Source organism: Rhincodon typus, chromosome 2 (genome assembly GCF_021869965.1).
Source record: "Rhincodon typus isolate 14 chromosome 2, sRhiTyp1.1, whole genome shotgun sequence".
Lineage (NCBI taxonomy): Eukaryota > Metazoa > Chordata > Chondrichthyes > Orectolobiformes > Rhincodontidae > Rhincodon > Rhincodon typus.
In genome coordinates this window covers 142,070,551-142,093,972 of record NC_063333.1, presented here as the reverse complement: position 1 = coordinate 142,093,972, position 23,422 = coordinate 142,070,551, and the positions used below count along the sequence as shown (strand labels likewise).

The following is a 23,422-nucleotide window of genomic DNA, read 5'->3' as shown; positions in this document are numbered from 1 at the left end:
CTATGATGCTGCTTGGCCTGCTGTGTTCATCCAGCCCTGCACCTTGTTGTCTCGGATTCTCCAGCATCTGCAGTTCCTACTATCTCATATTTAATAGCTTACCCTGTCAATGATACTCGAGATGATACCCACCTCTGCTAATAACTCACCCTCCATTCATGGTCCATTAATACTTGACCTTACCAATAATACTTCATCCTCTGCCCATAATGCAATGAATAATACTTCATCCACTATCCATAATCCAATAATTAGTGCACCTAAATAATATTACCATTAATACTTCACCCTGTTTATTATCCAATAAGCAATACCTCATTCACTATTCATGGTCCAACAACTAATACTTGATCAGTTCTGAGGAAGGGTCACCGGACCCGAAACATTAACTCTCTTCTTCACAGATGCTGCCAGACCTGCTGAGCTTTTCCAGCAACTTTGTTTTTGTTCCTGATTTACAGCATCCGCAGTTCTTTTGGTTTTTAACTAATACTTGGCCTTACCAACAATACTTAACCCTCTGTCCATAACAAAATAACTAATAATTCCCAACTCTGGTTTCCTTCCAGTCCAAAGATGTGCAGGTTAGGTGGATTGGCCATTGTAAGCTGCCCCATAATGTCCAGGCTGCATGGATTAGCTGTAGTATATGTGGGGTTATGGGGATGGGGGGGGGGGGTCCTGGGTCGGATATTCTTCAGAGGATTGGTGCACTCAATGGACTGAATGGCCTCTTTCTGCACTGTATGGATTCTATGACATAAACTCATCCACCACATAAACTCATCCAATAATTAATACTTGATCCTATAAATAACACATATTCATGTGAGGTACCCATAATCCAACTAATAGCTCAGCCACTTTCCATGATCCAATAACTAATGCCTCATCCCCTGCCAATAATCTAGTAACTAACACTCACCCCTAGTTCATAATCCAATTAGTAATACTTGACCACTATCAACATACTACCTCACCCTCTGCCCGTGATCCAACAACTAATAGCTTACCTCATTACCACCAACAAAACAACTAATATCTCACCCCAGCCAATTATCCAATATTTAATAACTTCCCACTGTAAATAACACATCTAATAGCTCACCTCCCACTACTTAACTTCTACCTGAGATCAATAAAGTAAATAACTGCATCTTACTAAAGGTACATCCATACATCACTGTATGCCTGAGACTGCAACAAATTTTAAACAGCAGTCAATAAAAAAAACTTGCTCAGCGTTAATTAATGGTTTCACTGCACCCAATTTTAAGTTGGCATTGATTGGGGGTCTTTCGGCACTTCTAATCTGGAAAGTCTGATCTGAAGTCCCACCTGTCCCAGAAGTATGGCATAACATGTCCAAACAGCTTCAATAAATAACTAAAATGTGCATTGAGCAGCCAGCCAGATCTACCTTGGGACAGGTGCTAATTATTACTAATCCAGAGTCAGAACCAGCAATGGTAGTGTTCCTACCCCTGAATTAGGAGGCCCAGGTTCAAATTCACCTACTCCAGAGGTGTGCAATAATATCTCTGAACAGATTGATTAGAAAAATAGGCTAAAAGGGGACTAGCAATTGTCTAGTTTCCTGAATTGCACCAGCACTACCAAACCAAAAAACAATCAACTCAAGAGCTTCCTGGATTCAGTATGAACCTACTATACAAAGCTCTCTTGATTTATAAAATGTACTTCAATTAGATATTTACAACACAGAAGCATACAGCTCAACAGGTCCATCTTAGCTGTTTACATCCGACCCAAGTAAGAAGTAATAAAAAGCAGATTGATGAAGGCAGAAGAGTGGACATTGTCTAAATGGACTTCAGCAAGGTGTTGAACAACTTTCCAAATGGTAGACTGGGTTAGATCACATGGAATCCAGGAAGAACTAGCCATTTGAATACAAAATTCACTTGAAGGTAGGAGACAGGGTAATGGTGGAAGGTTGCTTATTAGACTGGAGACCGGTGACTAGCGGTGTGCCACAAGGATCGGTGCTGCGTCCACTGTTTTTTGTCCTTTATACAAATGATTTGCATGTGAATATAGGATGAATGGTTGGTAAGTTTGCAGATGGCACCAAAATCGGTACTGCAGTGCACAATGAAGAAGGTTATCTCAGAGTACAACAGGACCTTGATCAGAAGGACTGATGAGTGGCAGATTGAGTTTAATTTGGATAAATGTGAGATGTTGCATTTTGGTAAGGTAAATCAGGGAGAATGTATACACTGAGAATGTAGGGTCCTCGGGAGTGTTGCTGAACAGAGACATTAGGGTACAGGTTCACAGTTCCTTGAAATTGCAGTCAAGGGTAGACAGGGTAGTGAAGAATGCGTTTGGTACACTTGCCTTTATTGGTCAGCTCATTGAGTACAGGAGTTGGTATGTCATGTTGCAGTTGTACAGGACATCTGTTAGGCCACTTTTGGAATACTGCATTCAATTCTGGCCTCCTTATTAATAGGAAACATGTTAAACTTGAAAGGGTTCAGCAAAGATTTACAGCAATGTTGCTGGGGTTGGAGGGTCTGAGCTATAGGGAAGAGGCTGAATGGACTGGGGTTATTTATTCCTGGAGCGTGGCAAGTTGAGAGATGACCTTATAGAGGTTTATAAAAATCATGAGGAGAATGGATAGGGTGATTAGCCAAGGTCATTTCCCAGGGTAGTGGAGTCCAAAACTAGAGGGCATAGATTTAAGGTGAAAGACTTAAAAGGGACCTAAGGGGCAACCCTTTCACGCAGAGGTGGGTACATAAAATGAGCTGTCAGGAAAAGTGGTGGAAACTGGTATAATTACATTTAAAAGGCATCTGGATGCGTACATCATTAGGAAGGGTTTAAGAGGGAAATGGACCAAATTCTGGCAATGGGACTAGATTAATTTAGGATATCTGGTTGGCATGGACAAGTTCGACCGAAGGGTCTGTTTATGCTTTACAACTCTATGACTCTAAGTCTCTTCCCCATGCCCTTCCTCTAAGCTCATCAGCATATCCTTCTAGTACTATTTCTCTCATGTACGTATCTTTTTCTCTATTGAAGTAATCTGTTTTTTTCACCTCAACTACTCCCTATGGTAATGTGACTCACTTTTGGGTTAAAGAAGGTTTCCCAAATTCCTTATTAAATTTATTAGTACCCATCTTATAGCTCCAGTTCTCACTTCTCACGCAAGTAGAAATATTTTCTCTACATGTACCCAGTTAAGTCTTTTCAGTCTTGAAAAACCTCTGTAATCTCCCCTCTTTTGTATAGAACCATTGTTTCTTTTCTGATAGGTCTGATTTAATTCAGAATTTGTACCCAATTTATTTTCGCATGTGCTCCAATTCTTTCATAGACAAGGACTGTTCACTACTCCAACAGAGCTCAGACGTTGTACATAACTTTTAAAGGATTAAATTATAACATTCAGTTTTCAAAAAAATTGATTTGCCTCTTTTGAGTTTAAATGTTTAAGACTGATCTAACCAAGGGCCTTGCACAATAAAGATTGAGGCAAGACATAGGATAATTATGGAGAAATAAAATCTGCTCATGGAGAAACCAGAGCAAGGGGATGTGATCTTAAAATCAGAGCTATTCAGGAATGAAATTACAATGCATTTTTGCACAAGGGCTAATGGAAATCTAGAACCCCTTCCCCCGAAAGGCCTTGAGTGATGGGTCAGTTGAAAATCTCAAATGAGATTTTGAACCTTTCTACAGAAATATAATCAAGTAATATTTGACAAAGGCAGTCAAAATGGATTTGAGATATACATCAATCATAACTGAATAGAATGGCAGATCAGACTCAATGCCTTGAATGGCTCACTTGCATTTCTAATTTGCCAGGTAAAACCTAGTAACTTGTATTTACGCATAGCTGCAAAATGAGGTACTAATTTACAGTTCCTTACCTTGCAGTGGTTATTGCATGCGAAGTTGCCAAGTGTTTGAAGAAAGGGAATGTCACAGTGTGAATTGAGTTCTTTGAGGTTTTAGGTGGATAAAGATATTAGAAGTAGAAACAGCTCTCTTCAATAAAAGGCAAATACAATTATAGGAAATCTACTCATGTCCACACATTCAATCCCATCTTCAGATGTTCTTTGATGTGCAATCTGACTCCACCTTTTCAGGAATGTATATTGTGGCAAGTTTAAAAAGTTGCAGCTTTAAGCAGCTTGCAACACTGCTAAGTTCATGTAATTTTTAAAAATTTCTTTATTCATTCATGGGCTGTGGGCATCACTGGCTAGGCAGCATTTATTGCCCATCCCTAATCCATCAGTTAAGAGTCAACCACATTGCTATGGGTCTGTAGTCACTTGTAGGTCAGACCAGGTAAGGATGGCAGTTTCCTTCCTTCGGGGTCATTAGTGAACTAAATGGGTTTTTCCGACAATCGACAATGGATTCATGGTCATCACTAGGATGTTAATTCCAGATTTTTTTTAAAAAACTGATTTCAAATTCCACCATCTGATATTGCGGAATTCGAACCCAGGTTCCCAGAACATTATCTGGGTCTCTGCATTAACAGACCAGCAATGATACCACTAAACCATCACCTCCCTCCTTTGCGTCTTGATCAAAAAGTTAAATATTTTCAAGACAAGGCAAGATATCCAATCTTACTAGTCTTTAATCAGTGAAACAAATAAATCCTAAACTAGATAAAATTAGTATAGTAAAATTAATTCTACATACAGTTGACACAATAGACAAAAGACAAAGTACATAATAACTTTTAAAAACTCATTTACAGTTTGAGCTGCCATTTTAATTACATTGTGTGACCAACAAGAACGGTGAATTGCTGGACTTAGTACACCTGGACTCCTTTTTTAAAATTCCATTAGAAGTCTTCAAAGAAACTGGATCCCTTTCAGTGTTCATCAACGCTGTTTAGAATCCACCGTCTTACATCAGTCACAAATTATTCCCACAGTCTTGCACAATCTCACCTATTTGAAGACAAAATAACTGAGCAATTATCGACTTCAGTCCTTGCCCAAATTTGCTAGCCAGACCAGAATACACACATCTGACTTGCAAGTGCAAAGACACATTACTGCCATACTCATCATTATTCCTTTAAAATTAGAGGAAATTTCATTTCAGAAGTTCAATTAAAAAAAAAGAATCAATATACTTTTATTGTGTACAGATTGGTCATATACCATTGGCAATGTGCTGAAATGTGCATCTCTCTTTTTTAGGTATGTACATACAATGCTCTATTACTCCTTTAAGATCTGAACAATAATGTGCTTTGTTCTTGTTTCAGCTGAGAAATACCAATCAGGCAGCAAACATGAATCACATTGATGCTTCCCCTCTCCGTCATCAAAAGTGCTTGGCTTCTATTTGGCATTGCTCCCACAGACATTACAACCAAGATAATAAACCTAGCATGAAATCCAATTGGGCAGATGCACTTAGATCTGACTTAAGTGACTCATAAAAAATACAGTTGTTTCTGGCTTCACATTATATGGAATGAGGAATGTAATGAAAAATGCTGTTAAACCTTTTGCTCATTTAAATTTATCTGATGGAGGTGAACAATGAACCAGTTGAGAAGTCCTGAGGTTAGTTCACACAATTGCTTGTTTGTTTCTGTATGAGAGGTAGGAGGCATTTTTGTCTGTCATCAGTTCACAAAATGACAGCCAATGATAACCCCACATTGTTTTAACATTTTTATACAAGAATATTTAACTACATATACACATACTTTCTGCTTCAGAAATATTCATGCTCAGCATTCTACTATTCTGATTCCTTAATTTATGAAAATTAGTAGGTCCCAAACAAGTTCACAACAGGGTGCTATAATTAGCCTTAAATCCTTGGATTTTGTGCAACAGTGGCGGAAATGAAACAGACGAAAACTGGGCAGAACTTTCCCACATACTCACTATGGTCAGATATCAGACATCCATTCAGGGTTGTATAGAGCTGCTAGCTCTCATAATTATACTCTCACACCTATCATTTTCAGGAGGAGAAATATGGGGTGAAATTCAAGAAAAACCAGGCAAGCCCAGTAAAAGATTTTATTTGCATAAATCAGAAGTCAGGAGTGCTGCGCTGAAAATTCAGGACTTCAAGTTGGAGAACTGCAGCAATCTGAAAATTATCACAGAAATAGGAGGATGGAAGGTCACAAAGGTTACTCCGGTGACTGCTCGGTAAATTTGAATTTGACAGTTTGCCAAATCCTGACTGCAAGTTATTCTAGTAGATCAACCTGATCGAAATCTACTCTCCAAGTTTAAAATCTCTCCTCTCAAATCAAAAGAAAAAAGCTATTAACATGTAAAGATGTATAAAAATAAAATCACAATACATTTTGATACCAATGCTAAATAAAGAACAGTTCACGACAATAATCTAATGGTAGCAAAATTGACAAGAACTGTTCATTGGGTATGAAGACAGAGCACAATAAGGTTGAGACTTCAGAGATACTTCAACAATTAGTAATTGAAGTTAATAGTTTAAAAAACCTTTCTGGAAGGCAACTATACCCAAGTATGAGGTTCACAACAGTCATTACTTCAACAATTTCAACTCAGTTTTCCTTAAGCACAATATGATATGGTACTTCAAATCAGGTTGCTGTTGACAGATTTTAAAAAAAAGAGCAAGTTTGAAATTGTCTACTAGAACTCAAAATAGAAAAATAACATTTACACATTATTGCTCTACATTTTCATGCTTTCCCTCCGTACAAATTCTCAGGCAAGTAAATTCATTCGTATCATGCTTCTTAAGTTCTTTCAGTTTCATGTTCTCCAATTTCAGCAAGTTTACTTCCTAAATTAAAACAAAAAATAAAAATGTAATATATGCTATAGCCATGAAATACGTATCTTAAGCTGCAAGTAATATATACTATAGCCATGAAATACATATCTTAAGCTGCAAGGGACAGCTGAGAGAGTGTTTTATGTTGTCCCAGGATGGGAGCAGTTAAACTTGCCACAGCAAAGTGGATCTGAATGTACAAGAATAGGAACGTGGGTATGGATTAATTCTAATTTATTAAGTCCCACAGGAATATAAAGAAAGCACAAGTGGGAAGCTAGCAATGTGGCCACAACATATATGCCATGCACAAGATCAGGTCATGGGCTGGTAATAATGCAGCAAGTAACTACTGTCCGTCCCACTTTCCCAAATATGTCCACTCCCATCTACAGGGCACAAGTCAGAACTAATGTGGCATACTCTCCACTTTTCTCTATGAGTGCTGCTCCAACAAAACTCAAAGGATTTAACACCTTTCTGCGTTATTGGCACTCCTTTCACCTTCAACATTCATGCACTCCATTGATACACAGTGACACCAGTGTATACCACATACAAGATATAGTACAGCAACTCACCAAGGAAGCACCTTTCAAATCTGTGCCCCCTATCATCTAGAAAGATGGGCAGAACACAACCTACAGGCTCCTCTCCAAACCACATACCAACCTATCTCGGAAATATATCATTATTCCTTCACCGTCATGGAATCAAAATCCTAGAATCAGCAGCACTGTGCGTTACTTACATTAGTTCAGGGTGGCAGTTCACCACCACTTCTCAAAGGCAATTTGAATTGGGCAATAAATTTATGATAGAACAAAAATGTTAATCTGTGATAGAATCAAAAAGTTAATCTTTGGGCAGGATGTGCGCATAAAAGATTAGGAAGTCATGAATACACCCTGCCAGTTTGGGGATCTTGCCAAAGTGAATTTCAATTGTTCAAAAGTTTTAATATTTCTTATGTGCTGTTGAACTGAACTCATCGTGTTGGGCTAGTCCTCCAATTAGCTTCAGCACACCAAAATGGGGAAAGAAAAAGAAAAATCAGAATTCCTGCTCCTTACAGTTTTCCATTGATGTATATTCACAATAATATTGACAATCAATAGAATTGGGCTTGGACGACACATATCCTCCACATTCCTCCCAGCCCTACAGTGATCAGTTAGCCCCAGAAAAGGCTCTTCATGTAAATGATAGAAATTTGGGCAGAACTGACTGGCCTCTACTTTAGCCAGTCAGTGTCTTCATAGAAGTAGGCAAGAGTGTATCAGGAAAAAAAAACACGCTTGTAATTTGACCAATAGGAATTGGAATTAAGAGAAAGAGAAGAAAAAGCATATGAAACTGCTTATTTATTGTGCTCATTGTGTGACTTCCAACAGAACATAATAATCCCGAAACAAAATCTAATATAGAATTTCCTGTCGATTTAAAATATCATACCTCCAGGAGACGAACATTTTCCTTCTTGACTTTAACCAAATGCTGTATTTTTTGTTGCAAGTTCTGGTGTCCGACCAATTTACCATTCTCTTCAGTAAGGCTGGCCACTTGTACCCTAAGAGTTTCAACCTCCTGCAGTTTAACAATAAAGAATTAATAAAGCTTCTACATGAAATAGGTAGTGCACTGTGCTTCTGAACTTGGTATCTGGCTACGGACCATACCTACATGGGTCCAAAACAGTTTCTTGTAATGTGGCTTTAAGGATGTTAAATGAAGAGAGATTTTAAAGTAGATGGGTGAGAAGAACCCAATTTTACTGGGCATAGATCTACATGGAGAAACAGAAGTTAATTTGCTGTCTCACTTAGAAAAGCCACAAAAAGGTGATGTGTACGCAGAGTGGAGTTGGGAATGGAAAAATACAAGGTCAGAAATTGATGAGTTTTCTCAAGATTAGAGCAGTGTACAAAGTCATCTTACTCTGCAGCTGGCCACATTATTATCTGACAAAGAAAATATTGTGTTGTTCACTGCTAACATCCATCATATTTGCTCATTTAAAAAAGGTAAAATCACTTAGAAACACAGTATGAATACTATTACAATTTTTGTTATGTTATAATCAACTACTCAATTTATCTATAGTCTTGGTACAATTTCAGTTATGGGATATAATGTATCCAATTATCATTAAACCTTAAGATGAATGCTTTGAATGACTGGAATGGCCATTTGGCATACGTTTGCAGGTTGTGTGTAAATTTGCAGTTGAAACCAAAATATGGGGGAAGGCAAGTGGTGAGGATGACACAGAGTCTGCAGCGGGATATAGACAGGTTTAACAAGTGTGCCAAAACTTGGCAGATGGAATATAATGTGGAAAAATGTGAGGTTATGCACTTTGGCAAGAAGAGGAGAGGAGTTGAACATTATTTAGATGGAGAAAGACTGCTGAAAGCTTCACAGCAGAAGGATTTGGGTGCCTCGTCCATGAATTGGACGATGGCAGATGACTCTAAGATTGGTGGAGTAGCAGATAGTGAAGGGGACTGTCGGAGAATGCAGCAGAATACAGATAGATTGGACAGCTGGGCAGAGAAATGGCAGATGGAGTTCAATCCAGGCAAATACAAGGTGATGCATTTTGGAAGATCCAATTCAAGAGCGAACTATATGGTAAATGGAAAAGCCCCAGGGAAAATTGATGCACAGAGAGATCTGCGTGTTCAGGTCCATTGTACCCTGAAGGTGGCAACGCAGGTCGATAGAGTGGTCAAGAAGGCATACGGCATGCTTTCATTCATCGGACGGGGTATTGAGTACAAGAGTTGGCAGATCATGTTACAGTTGTACAGGACTTTGGTTTGACCACATTTGGAATACTACATACAGTTCTGGTTGCCACATTACCAAAAGGATGTGGATGCTTTGGAGAGGGTGCAGAGGAGGTTCATGAGGGTGTTGCCTGGTATGGAGGGCGCTAGCTATGAAGAGAGGTTGAGTATAGTAGGATTATTTACATTAGAAAGACGGAGGTTGAGGGGGGACCTGATTGAGGTCTACAAAATCATGAGAAGTATAGACAGGGTGGATAGCAAGAAGCTTTTTCCCAGAGTGGGGGACTCAATTACTAAGGGTCATGATTTCAAGGTGAGAGGGGAAAAGTTTAAGGGAAATATACGTGGAAAGTTCTTTACGCAGAGGGTGGTAGGTGCACGGAACGCATTGCCAGCGGAGGTGGTAGAGGCGGGCACGATAGCGTCATTTAAGATGTATCTAGACAGATACATGAATGGGCAGGGAGCAGAGGGACACAGATCCTTGGAAAATAGGCAACAAATTTAGATAGAGGATCTGGATCGGCGCAGGCTTGGAGGGCCAAAGGGCTTGTTCTTGTGCTGTAATTTTCTTTGTTCTTTGAATTACAAAAAACTAGGGAAAGTAAATGAAATGTTGGCATAAATTTCAAAGGCAATTGGGTATAAAAGTAGAGAAGCTTTCTAAAAGTATACAATGCGCTGGTCAGCTCACAGCTGGAATACTGCAGGCCAGTTTTGAGCTTCTTATCTAAGAAAAGATATATTGGCATTGGAGGCTGTCCAAAGAAGGTTCATTAGACTGATACCAGGCATGGAGGAACGATCTTATGAGGAGAGGTTAAGTAGTTTGGGCCTGTGGAATAGGAATTTAGAAGATTGAGAGGTAACCTTATTGAAACATATGATTCTTAGGGGGCTTGACACTGTAGATGCAGAAAGTTTATTTCCCCTTCTCGAGAGTCCAGCATCAGAGGGCATAATAAGCGGATGCATATTAAAGACAGAGATAAGGAGGAATTTCTTCTTTCAGAGGGCAGTGAATCTGTGGAATTCATTACCGCAGAGGGCTATTGAGACTGGCTCATTAAGTACATTCATGGCTGAGACAGGAAGATTTTTGATCATTAAGGGAATCAAGGATAATGGGGGAAAAGGCAGGAAAGTGGACTTGAGGATTACAAGATCAGCCATGATCCCATTGAATGGTACGGCAGACTCAATAGGCTGAATGGCCTACTTCTGCTGCAATATCTTATAGTCTGAGATATGGCAATAGAGAATTTATTTTAAAAATTCTCTCAATACAATCCCAATAACTTTAAAACAAAGTTTATTGCAGGAAATCCCCATATTGAAACTTAGTCAAATTCTGGAAGGCATCTCCTGAAAGTGAACAGCATTTACTGTTAAGCAAGTGAGTTACATTTACCACTAGTCATTCCCAAAAGACATTCAATTGTTGAATATGCACTTCGTGCAGATTCTATGCACATCTCAAAGAAATTAATTTCTCAAACTATCTGAAAATATGTCAACAGCTTCAAATCAAATTTTATTGTGCCAAAACACCACAATAAGTATACTGTCCAAATTTTATGTAATATAGTTCAAGGAATAATGTATTATTTAGTCTTCTGATAATTACAAGTTGTTTTGTGCCAAAATTAGAATTATCCAATAACTTGAACTGTGATACAAAAAGGGAATTTAGTGCTAAAACGTGAATTGTATGATAACCTGAATTTAGACGGAATTATATTTTAAAAGTTGGTATGCAATTACATGCATAACTCATTGAATCACATGTAAAATCCACAGTTTGGCCAGAAAAATCTGAGAAGGTCTAATCAATACATCAGATATCACATCAAAAGATTAGGTTGTTGACTTGCTCACTGAGCTGGTTTGTTTTTGTTCAGACATTTTGTCACCATGTTAGGTGACATCATCAGTGGCGCCTCCAATGAAGCGATGTTATTCTACTCCACTTGGAATTTATACTGTCCAGTCCATTATGGTGAGTACTGTCATTTCCGGTTTTGATCTGTATGGGTTTGTATATGGGATCCAATTCTATGTGTTTGTTAATTGCATTACGGGTGGAGAACCGTGCCTCTAGGAATTCCTGTGCGTGTCTATGTTTGGCTTGGGCTACTATGGTTACTTTGTCCCAGTTAAACTGGTAAGTGGTGTGGTGACAACAACAGGAGGACACAGTACAACATAACACACTTACCACACTTCCCTACATCAGGAACATATCGGAACTGACAATGAGACTCCTAAGACCACTAGGAATCATGGTGGCCCACAAGCCCACATCCACTCTGTGACAAACACTTACAGGGGTTAAAGACCCCATTCCCACAACACGCAGATCCAACGTGGTTTACGAAATGCCATGCAACGACTGCCACAAACATTACATCGGACAGTCAGGAAGGAAACTAGCCATCAGAATACATGAACATCAGCTAGCAGCAAAACGGCACGATGAACTCTCCTTAATATCTGTACATTCAGACAATAAAGGCCATCAGTTTAACTGGGACAAAGTAACCATAGTAGCCGAAGCCAAACACAGACATGCACAAGAATTCCTAGAGGAATGGTTCTCCACCCGTAATGCATAGAATTGGAGCCCATATACAAACCCATACAGATCAAAACTGGAAATGATAGTACTCACCATAATGGACTGGACAGTATAAATTCCAAGCGGAGTAGAATAACATCGCTTCATCGGAGGCTCCACCGATCATGTCACCTAACACAGTGACAAAACGCCTGAACAAAAACAAGCCAGCTCGCAAACAAGTCAACAACCTCATCCACAACGTGAGCTACAGATCTTTGCCAATATTTCAATCAAGAGATTAAACGTTGTTTGTCAGTTCTTCTTCCAATCCACCCAGCTCAAAGACTTGGCAAATTAAAATGGCAAAGTCTTGGAAAAAGTTCATGCTATCAAGTTTCTTTTCCCCTCTTTCTGTAATTTAAAATTATTTAATCTCAAGTGAATCCATCCAATCTGCCATTTTCATCTCTCTATGCTCTCAACTTGACAAATTCATTTATTCATTACCCAAATAAGTCTCTCTTTCTCTTCACAAGCAGATTCGAATGCTGACCGAAACTCTTCTTTATCACTAAAAGCTTTTGCTTCTAAACTTCTGGTCCGCTCCACTTCTTCCTGAAACCCTTTAATTGACCACTGAATAGTTTCCAGAGTTGTTCTTTTCTCCGTTAATCTATAGATGGAAGAGATTTGTATTTACAATTTAACAAGTGTAATTGCGAGGGCTACATTAACTTTCCTAATCTTTAAAAAAAAGTTTGCGCTGTATATAAAGCTATTTTGCCAAGTCATTTCTTTAATCATTTTCATCTTGTGTACTTCATTTCTAAGAAAGGGTGACATGAAGAACTCTGTAGTGATGTCAGCAGAGAACAGAATTAAGTGAATAATTTCTTAATAGATAAATGCATTATTTCATCTCGTACAATACAAACACGATTAGACACACATTTCTTAAGTGCCAAAATCATGAATCTCAGCTGGAGAAGCAGTCAGGATACTGGTTAGCCTCACTGCTGTGGGTTAGGAGAATTGGTGGTGGGGAAAAGAAAAAAAATCAGCCATGCTTTTCTTAGATTTCAGGCCTAAATAAACCCATTTGGAGGCAGTATGATTTGTGAGGCCTCAGTGGTCAATAGGCATTCTGATGCTCAAAATGAATAGTTCAATGTACTTAGCTGAATTCAAAATTATGTCTTAGAAAGAATCAACACCACACCTTCAGAAAGGAGAAGGGGGAGATAGCTGAGGAAACAAACCATCCATCTTAAAACAGAACCAACTTGGAACATGGAGGGAAATAACCATCAGGAAATCTTTAAAAATACTCAACAATTACCAAAATACTTTTGATAATGGAAAAGATCCTTTTTTAAAAATTATTCGTTCTTTTTGGTTAGACTATCCTTAAATGCACTGGAGAAGATGGTGGTGAGCTGCCTACTTGAACTGTTTCAGTCCTTGGGGTGTAGGGACACCAAGAGTGCTGTTCAGAAAGGAGTTCCAGGATGTTGATCTAGCAACAGTGAGGGATCAGTGACAGAGTTCCAGGTCAGGATGATGTGCGGTGGTTAACTTGCATTCATCTGGTATCTTTGGCCTTGTATATAGGGGTTCTCACATTTGCAAGGTGCTGCTAAAGGAGCCTTGATGAGTTGCTGCAATTATGAGCAGTTTTAAAGCTTGATTGCACCTTCTTATCACTGCACAGCAGGAAAACTTACTTTCTAATGCTCCACAGTGTGCATAATTTCTCCTCGACAGGTTCCTTATCCAAAAATCAGTCCAACAGACCTGGCTTCCAGGTAGGCAATGAGCATGACTATGGAAGAGACCGCAGGACCTAGCCAGTCTTATACCTAAGCTAGGTGCTGAGCAGGCACCTTCCTTCTCCCCAAGACTGTCCACACCTTGCTGGAGCTGCCAATTTACTGAGTCATGGAAAACCCAGTCCACCACCGTTAAGCCTACAAAGCAAGTTGAATCAAAGGATTCCTGCTTTAGTGAATTTAAAATGCCAACCTAGTCCTTTCCTCAGAATAAGCTACAGGCTTGAGATGAGGAGGAATATTTTCACTCAGAGGGTAGTAAAATTTTGGAATATTTGCCCTACAGGGCTGTGGAAAACGTGATATTTTGTAGTTCAAGATAGATATTGATAGATTTCTAGATAGTAATTACATCAAGGAACATGGGAATAGGATGTGAAAATAGCATTGAGATCGATCATCAGTTATGATCTAGAATTGCAGCGCAGGCTTGAGGGGCCGAATGGTTTATTCTCATTCTTGTGCTCCTGAAGGGCTGCTCACTCTAGTCACGTCATGAAAATCCTGGAAGTTGGAGGGTTGGAGTTGTTTTCCCAATGCACACAAATATTTGCTGATTTAAATGCCCTCCCCATCACCAATATCGGTCTTCTCTACTGAGAGCAATATATATGTAAATATGATTCCAAAGCACGAGTAGCCTACCTATCAAGGCCAGACAGTTTACCAGCCTTCACGGATGGTAAGATGAATCATAACTTCATGGCACTGAGGTAGATCATCAGCCATGATCTATAATGGCAGAGCAGGTTGAGGGTCCATAAGTTTAGTCACATTCTTATGTTCACATAATGTCGACACATATGTAATTCCCAGCAGATGTCATTCGATAGCAACCCTGATGGGCTTTCCGTTTCTAGGTCAGGGATGAAGCAATCTAATTTTAGGATCATTATCCCTCAGACTATTCGCAGAAACCCTGAACACTGATGTTCATCAAATAACAGTGCAGATCAAACCAGATATCTTCAGGTCTGTATTTTTGATTCATATGGAGACTGATCAACTGAGCTGGGCAAATTTCATGTTATGGTTATATTAAAATGAAAATTATCTACTTACTCAGTTTCCACAGCGGCTAGCTTTTGTAATGCTGCTTCCTGCAATTTCAAAATCAAGAAACTCAATTTTGTAACTACAATAAGCTGGAACAAATTTTGTTTTTCAGGATGTGTAGTCTAGCCATTGTGACAAAGTATAACAAAAACAATTATAATGCTTACAAGTTGTTCATTGATAGCCTGGCACTCTGCTTATTTGTAAGCACAACTGAAGAATAAATTTACACGCAACTTTGAATCCAATTTTGCTACACCAAAATGTAATAAGAATTTAGGAATACCTTGGCCTTCATTTCTTCTTTTAATTTCTTCTCAACATCATTCAGATCCTCCTGGTTGGTTACATTGCCACTTTATAAAATATCCAAACAAATTTAATTTAATTATGTCATACGAAAGAAAACATGAACCATAAAATCTAGCTGATCTGAAAGTGACTAATTAAAAAAAAGGAAGCGTCCAGTTGGTTATTTCAGTAATTTTATGTTAACTAAAGCCTATTAGTAACCATTCTAATTTCATTTATTGTTTATTTACTCATGGGATCTGAGCATTGCTGGTGCGACTATCATTTATTGCCCATTTCCAAAAGCCCTTGAAATTAAATTTCATCCAGATGAAAGATCACAAAAATAAAATGCTAATTCTGTTTCACAGATACTGCCAGACTTGCTGAATATTTGTAATATTTTCTGTATTTATTTCAGATTTCCAGCATCTGCAGTGTTTTACTTTGGGTCCCTCTAAAATGCACAAGTATGTAGCAAGCCAAAGTTTGCCAGACAGGGGACAAGTAGTGCATCCATGAGTGGTTATCTCAAAGAAATATCATAGCACATAAAAAGGGATGTTCCAAGGAAAGGAATTGAATGGAACAATGGACCTCAGGGTTCAGTAAAAAGACATCAGATCTACAGTTATGAGAGGTCAAAACCACAGCATTATTCTTTGATATTAAATGTTCATATAGACGCATGTTTAGTTATGCAGCCTATCCGGTAAACATACTAAAATGCTGAAAGATATCTGGTTTTTCTGCAGATCTATCGCCACATTAGCTACTGATTAGTAACATCCTGCATTTTTTTGGAGGCAACATATTTTACGTTTATTAAAACTGACAGTCATAAATACCATGACAATTTTAAAAAAGAATTATTGTATGCTACAAGAACATTTGTTCACATTGGTTTTTAGAAGTGCTGTTTAAAAATACGCCCTCCAAAATGTGAAGACCTAACCTGAAAGAACAGGGTCAACTGCATGAGATAGGGCAACTGATACCCACCAGCAAGCCAAAACATTTCTAAGCACCATCAACTAATTATTGCTTCAAAGAGTAAATTCACTCCAGAATAGATGAGAATGTATTATACTTACAGTGAAAGATGAGGTGGTACATTGTAAAATAAAAGCTCGTTGCATCTGGGCTCAAAGTTTTAAAATTGCAGTTTTTTAATAAAAATGGTTGTTGTAAACTTAACAGTATAATAGAGTTGTACCTTCTCTGTGTTTTTTCTAGAGAGCTTTCCAAATTCCGACAGTGTTTCTCCAAAGCATCCATTTCCAAACGCAGATTCTTTGATTCACATAACTGGCTCTAGAATGGTTTTGGATGGACAAAGGAGGGGAAAAATAGTCAAAAATTTTCAAATTTGGTTTTCATTATCTGTTTTCCAAGACTTAAAACTGTACATTTCAAAAGGACCTACATGTGGGTCAACAGTGAATTTTCAAACAGATTTCAGGCTGAAATCTATTACTGTTTCCAGGTTCAGGAGATATGGCTCCAGTTGGCAGTGGTATAAATGCCTATCATTAAGGCAGTGTCAGAAGGAGAAGTGCCAGAATATTACACATATTTTAAATTCCCAGTTGATTAAATTTGCCAAAAACAGATCAGCTGCAGATTGACAACCGAAATCTAAATAACTAGAAAATTAAAAAATAAAGTTTACATGTAAACCTTGAAATTCTTTGTAAAATACATTAGGTTACACGTACATTTTCCCATTAGTATAATTCTATTGTGAAAGTAAATTTTTCTATAACTAACTTTTTTTAAAGTCTATTGGAAGTATTCATCACTCCATAGTCAACTACAGAACATTCCACTAACAATACCATTGACCACATGTTTCAATTGCTAATTTAAATGACACTACTGAATTTACTCGTGATAGCTAGAAAACTATCTTTATGACCTCAATGATGAATTCAGGATTATAGCCATTGTCTCTGATCTATATTAAAGAATCCAATACATGGCTTATTATTTTCATATAAAAATCCAAACTAACAAACAAAACCAGGCAAGCCTTAAGGAGAAGTGTTAAAAATCCTTAGTTTAAGCCCTCTAAACTTGCATAATGCTTCTATGAGGCACACAATTTTCAATTCTTACTTTAAATGGTTAAAGAGTTAGACAACTGAAGCGGAAATCTTGCATCAAAAACTATGACTGTTGATACTAAGTGCAGGCTCATTAACTATGAAATTTATAGAAAATGAAAAGTCAGACAAGTCTAAAATTTCTCAGTGGTTTAGTTGATAAATATACTGGTGGTATGTAGAGCCGCAGTATAATGTAGGTTCAAGGTCTGGTCTAAAAATTAAGCACCCAAGACACTATAATTAGGCTAACAGTCAAAATCTGTATAAAGGAATTTAAAACGAAAAGCCAACTAAGTCTCTATTTATTTGAAGTTTGTGATCATTGTTGAAATTCTGCCTAAACATCTTTCAAGGAGTGTAATCCAGATGTAGCCAAGCTGCCCACTAGCACTGACTGACCATTTTACTCATTTTTACATGGTATTGGATGGCATCATTCTTGGAAGCATTTACAAAACAGGTAGTATCTCCTTCAGTGTGAGGAATGAGATTGAAAATAGCATCTTTCTTCAAGATAAGCACAAAACATTTCCTGACTTTTTATTAAAAAATGGAGTAACCTTTGACTTCTAGGCACACAACACAACCCCACAGACCAAGAGGTGAGGGATTAGTTTTGCTGGTTCTGGTTGAATGAAAAATGTTGTTTGGTGCCCCAAAAGCTTCTTGCTATTTTTAAATAATGGCATGGAATCACTCACATTCGTTTGATTAATAGGGACAGGACAAGATTTCAGTTTAGCATCTTATTGGATTGACGATATCTACGCCAATGCAGCACTCCCTTGGTCTGTATTGATTATGTGCTTACATCTTGGATTGAAATCTGAATACTCAAGCCTTTAAGTCAGAGGTGGCACTGTACCAATATGAATAAAGAAGAGTATTGTTGGAATATTCCAAAGCTTCTCAGTTGCAGTTTAGAACCCAAATAAACATGTGTCAGTAACTCACACCTGTACATCCTCTAAAACTTCAGTGGAACATTAGGTTCACTTTTCATGATGTACAATCTCACCCTTGTTCAGAAATTTTGCATGGCTACACCTCTTCACAATTCTAATGTGCTCCAGATTTACAACCTTCAAATGTCTGCATGTCTTACATTCTGGCTTCTTGCACACCTCAATTTTCATTTATTTACCAAGGGTGACTGTGCCTTCAGCTGCAAAGCTTCCAAGCCCTAGAGTTCCACCCTTAAAGGAAGGAAGAGAGCTGGAGAGGTTAAGTTACTCCTTAGCCAGTTCCTCTCTCTCCAGACGATTCAATTTCCATTCTGGAAGCAACACCTGAACATTCTGGGAAGTAAACTAGTTGACAGGCAACTTCATATTCATTTTACCGTAGCCAGTTTTGGATTAGTAGGAATGAAATTCCAAAACCAGTCTATCTGAGATAGTAGGAACTTCAGATGCTGGAGAATCTGAGATAACAAGGTGTAGAGCTGAATGAACACAGCAGGCCAAGCAGCATCAGAGGAGCAGGAAAGCCGACGTTTCGGGCCTAGACCCTTCCTCAGAAAGGGTCTAGGCCCGAAACGTCAACAGTCTATATGCCTAGCTTTGGTCTGAATGGTCAGCTATTTGATATACAAAACACTTACATAAAACCATTTTACCAAGCAAGTGTCTAAAACCACATTTTTAATTTATGTAGGTTGTTACAAAGTTGGGGGTTGAAGATACTTCCCAAATTTGCCAAGAAAGTCTGGAAAGACAGAAAAAGCGGACACTTTTAGAATTAGCAGACAGGCTAAAATTGGGTCTAACTGGGGATAAGAAGAAAGTTGAAATTGTCATAGAGTTAGTCAAGTATTTAGGTAAACCGGAGAAACTGTCAAGTGCAGTGGAGTTAGTGGATAAAGAAGGGGAAAGAATGTTCGAATTGGAAAAGATGAAGCAGTTTGAACATGATAAAGAAAAAGAGACAGAGTCTCAACTTCAGAAGTTGGAAATTAGACAAGATAGCCCACTCAAAATGATGGAAATAAAGGTAGAAGATAGGCTTAGTGAGGAGGAGGATGATGACGATGATGAGCAAACCCATCATAGCCAAAGACCTGGTAGAGATATATACAAATATGTCAAAACATTATCAAAACATGATGAAAAAGATGTAGAAGCCTTTTTCATTTCCTTTGAGAAACTAGCTGAATAGATTAACTGGCCAGAGACGATAATTCAGGCCATTTTAGTAGGCATGGCTAGTAAGGTGTTTGCAGCATTGTCAGAGGTGGTGTCAGGAGACTATGATGACGTAAACCAGGCTACTTTGATTGCCTACGAATTGGTACCAGAAGCATACAGACAATGGTTCAGAAAAATAAGAAAGGAACCAGGTCAGACTTATATAACAAGGTGTGGAGCTGGATGAACACAGCAGGCCAAGCAGCATCAGAGGAGCAGGAAAGCTGACGTTTCGGGTCTAGGTCCTTCTTCAGAAATGGGGGAGGGGAAGGGGATTCTGAAATAAATAGGGAGAGGGGGGAGGCGGATGGAAGATGGATAAAGAAGAAGATAGGTGGAGAGGATACAGACAGTTCAAAGAGGCAGGGTTGGAGCCAATAAAGGTGAGTTTAGGTGGGGAGTTAGGGAGGGGATAGGTCAGTCCAGGGAGGATGGACAGATCAAGGAGGCTGGATGAGGTTGGTAGGTAGGAGAGGGGGTGGGGCCTGAGGTGGGAGGAGTGGAGAGGTGTGAGGAAGGACAGGTTAGGGATGCAGGGACGAGCTGGGCTGGTTTTGGGATGCGGTCGGGGGAGGGGAGATTTTGAAGCTTGTGTAGTCCACATTGATACCATTGGGCTGCAGGGTTCCCAAGCAAAATATGAGTTGCTGTTCCTGCAACCTTCGGGTGGCATTATTGTGGCACTGCAGGAGGCCCAGGATGGACATGTCATCCAAGGAGTGGGAGGGGGAGTTGAAATGGTTCGCGACTGGGAGGTGCAGATGTTTGTCGCAAACCGAGCGTAGGTGTTCCACAAAGCGGTCCCCAAGCCCCCGCTTGGTTTCCCTGATGTGGCCTCCTCTACATTGGGAACAGCGGATACAGTATACCACATTAGCAGATGTGTAGGTGAACATCTGTTTGATGTGGAAGGTCTTCTTGGGGCCTGGGATGGGGGTGAGGGGGGAGGTGTAGGGGCATGTGTAGCACTTCCTGCGGTTGCAGGGAAAAGTGCCGGGGGTGGTGGGGAGTGTGGAGCGGACAAGGGAGTCACGGAGAGAGTGGTCCCCCTGGAAAGCAAATAAGGGTGGGGAGGGAAAAATGTCTTTGGTAGTGGGGTCAGATTTTTTTCAAGGGGGCGGTAGGACGAGGTGTCAGAGAGTTGGCAGGTCAGACTTATATTGAGTTTGAAAGACTTAAACAGAGCAACTTTGATGGATGGGTGAGAGCATTAAAGGTAGAAAAGACATATGAGGATCTCTAAGATGTTACTCTGCTGGAGGAGTTTAAAAACTCACTTCCAGAAGTGATAAGAACTCATGTTGAGGAACAGAAAGTTAAAACAGTGACAACAGCTAGAGAGATGGCATATGAATATGCATTATCGCATAAATCAAAATCTAGCTTCCAACCGCAATTTCATTCCCATGAGGGACAGAAATTGGGAAAGACGGAGATCCTTCAACGAAAAACAAAAAGTAGATCCAATGGGTTCACCACATGTGAAAAAAAAAAGCCCAAGAGGGTGGAAAAGAGGTGAAAAACCTCAGGTGTTTTCACTGCAATAAGGTAGGACACACAAAGTCACAGTGCTGGTGGTTTAAGAGAGGCACTGGGAAAAAGGGTGTGGTGGAACAGGCTAAACCTGTGAGATTACTTGAAGTAGTGAAGGAAATCCCAACAGAAGTCAAGGAGCTGCAGGAGAGTGCACAGCCTAGTCTTGGGGAGCAGGTAAAGAAGTTAAAATATTGAGAGATACAGGAGCTGGTCAGTCTCTAATAGAGAAAGATGAAAGCATTTGCACTCCTTCTGAAATGTTGCCTGACAGAGTGATAAATTGTGGAAGAAATGGAGACAGAATTAGTGTTCCCCTGTGTAAGATAAGGCTAGAAAGTCCAATCAAGACTGGGGAAGTGATAGTGGGAATGATGGAAAGAGTGGCTATCCCCGGAATACAGTTTGTTCTAGGAAACGAAATAGCTGGATCAAAAGGTAGGAGTGGTCCCCATTGTTGTGGTTAAGACGAAAGTAAACCAGGGAACTGAGGAGTTAAAAGGAAAATACCCTGGAATTTTTCCGGTCTGTGTGGTGACAAGATCCCACAGCCGTAAGCTAAAACAAGAAGGGAAAACAAATGAGAAAGATGAAGGAGTGGAGGTCCAGTTAGCTGACACCCTGTTTGATGAAACTGTAAAGGAGAAACCTGAGCAGGTAGAGGGTCAGGCAGAGGTATTTAGTTCTGAAAGATTAATGGAGTTACAACAAAAAGATGAGACAATAGAAGACTTATATCATAAAGCCTACTCAGAAAAGGAATCAGAGTGTATTCCAGAATGTTATTACCTTCAGGAGAAAATCTGAAGTCGGAAATGGAGACCTTGGTTGGTTAGTGCAGAGGAGAAATGAGCGACTTTTCACCAGATTGTGTTGCTGGTAGCATACTGACAGGAAGTATTGTGGGTAGCACACAAATTACCTGTAGGAGGTCATCAAGGAGTGAGGAAGACTCAGGCTAAAATACTGAACCATTTCTAATGACCTGGATCACATAAAGATGTGGGTGAATTTTGCCATACCCATTATACGTGTCAGAGTGTAGGAAAGGCACAGTCAGTAATAACCTTGATACCATTTCCCGCATTTGAAGAACCTTTCACATGGGTTAAGTTTGATTGTGTAGATCCCCTCCCTAAAACTAAAAGTGAGAACCAATATTTGCTAACCATAATGGATGTGTCTACAAGATTTCCAGAGGCAATTCCATTACGGAATGTCAAGGCAGAAGGCTGTGGAGGAGTTGCTTGCTTTCTTTATCCATCGTGGACTACCCAAGGAGATTCAGTCAGGCCAACAGTCCAATTTTACTTAAAGAGGTCATGGATAGTTTAGGCACCCAACACTTCAAATCAAGTGCCTACCATCCTAAATCCCAGGGAGCATTGGAATGGTGGCATCAGACCCTAAAGACAATGCTAAGGACTTATTGCCAGGATTATACAACTGATTGGAATAAAGGCTTATATTTTATTATAAATTTATATTAATTGGTATTAGCGATGCTCCAAATTAATCGACTCACTTTACTCCGTATGAATTGATATTCAGACATGAAGTAAGAGGAATTTAAAATTAATTACGGAAAAGCTGATAGGTCCAAAGTCAGGGATCTTACAGTTGGATTATCTATCTGAGGTGAGAGAAAGATTAAACAGAGTAGGTGAATTAGCTAGACAACATTTGATGGTGGCACTGCATCTAATGAAGCAAGAAGCAGGTAAGAAATCTAAAATTCATACCTTCGCAACTGGGGATAAAGAATTAGTGCTGTTACCAGTGGTAGGAGATCCCTTCAAAGCAAGGTTTAGTGATTCCTATCAGATTGAGAAGTTAAATCAGGTGAATTATCTGGTAAAGATGCCAGATAAGAAAAAAATGTATCGGCCATGTCATGTGAACATGCTGAAATATTTACTAAGACACAGAAAGAGAGCCGGAGAAACAGGTATTAATTACTGCCACTCAGAATGAGGAAACAAATCCAGATGATTTGGATTTTGATGTGCTTCAGAATAAGTTGAATAATGAGAAAGCTCTTAAAGAACGGGATAGGCTAGCGAGCTATCTGTCCCAGGAACACAGAAGTGAATTGAAAGACTCATTGCAGCGCTATGAGGACCTGTGCAGAAACAGAACGGGGAGGACTAATACTATAGTACATGAGGTCGACATAGGAAATGCTGTTGAATAAAACAACACCCCTACAGGCTTAATTCTCTTAAAACAGCACAGGTTCAGAAGG

The 23,422-nt window shown here is 39.2% G+C and overlaps 1 protein-coding gene across 1 annotated transcript in view; it reads right to left on the bottom strand.

Moving 5' to 3' along the window:
* Positions 1-4,725: 4,725 nt before the first annotated feature.
* The window catches only part of LOC109935219 (kinesin-like protein KIF15-A), a 94,092-nt gene continuing 75,395 nt past the window's right edge, over positions 4,726-23,422 (bottom strand). Inside the window, exons 21-26 of the mRNA XM_048609196.1 lie at positions 16,567-16,664; positions 15,346-15,415; positions 15,066-15,103; positions 12,682-12,847; positions 8,275-8,406; positions 4,726-6,828 (exon numbers count right to left, since the gene is read on the bottom strand). Of these exons, the coding sequence (XP_048465153.1) occupies positions 6,709-6,828; positions 8,275-8,406; positions 12,682-12,847; positions 15,066-15,103; positions 15,346-15,415; positions 16,567-16,664 (624 nt within the window). The 3' untranslated portion in view covers positions 4,726-6,708. The remainder of the gene's footprint in view (positions 6,829-8,274; positions 8,407-12,681; positions 12,848-15,065; positions 15,104-15,345; positions 15,416-16,566; positions 16,665-23,422) is intronic.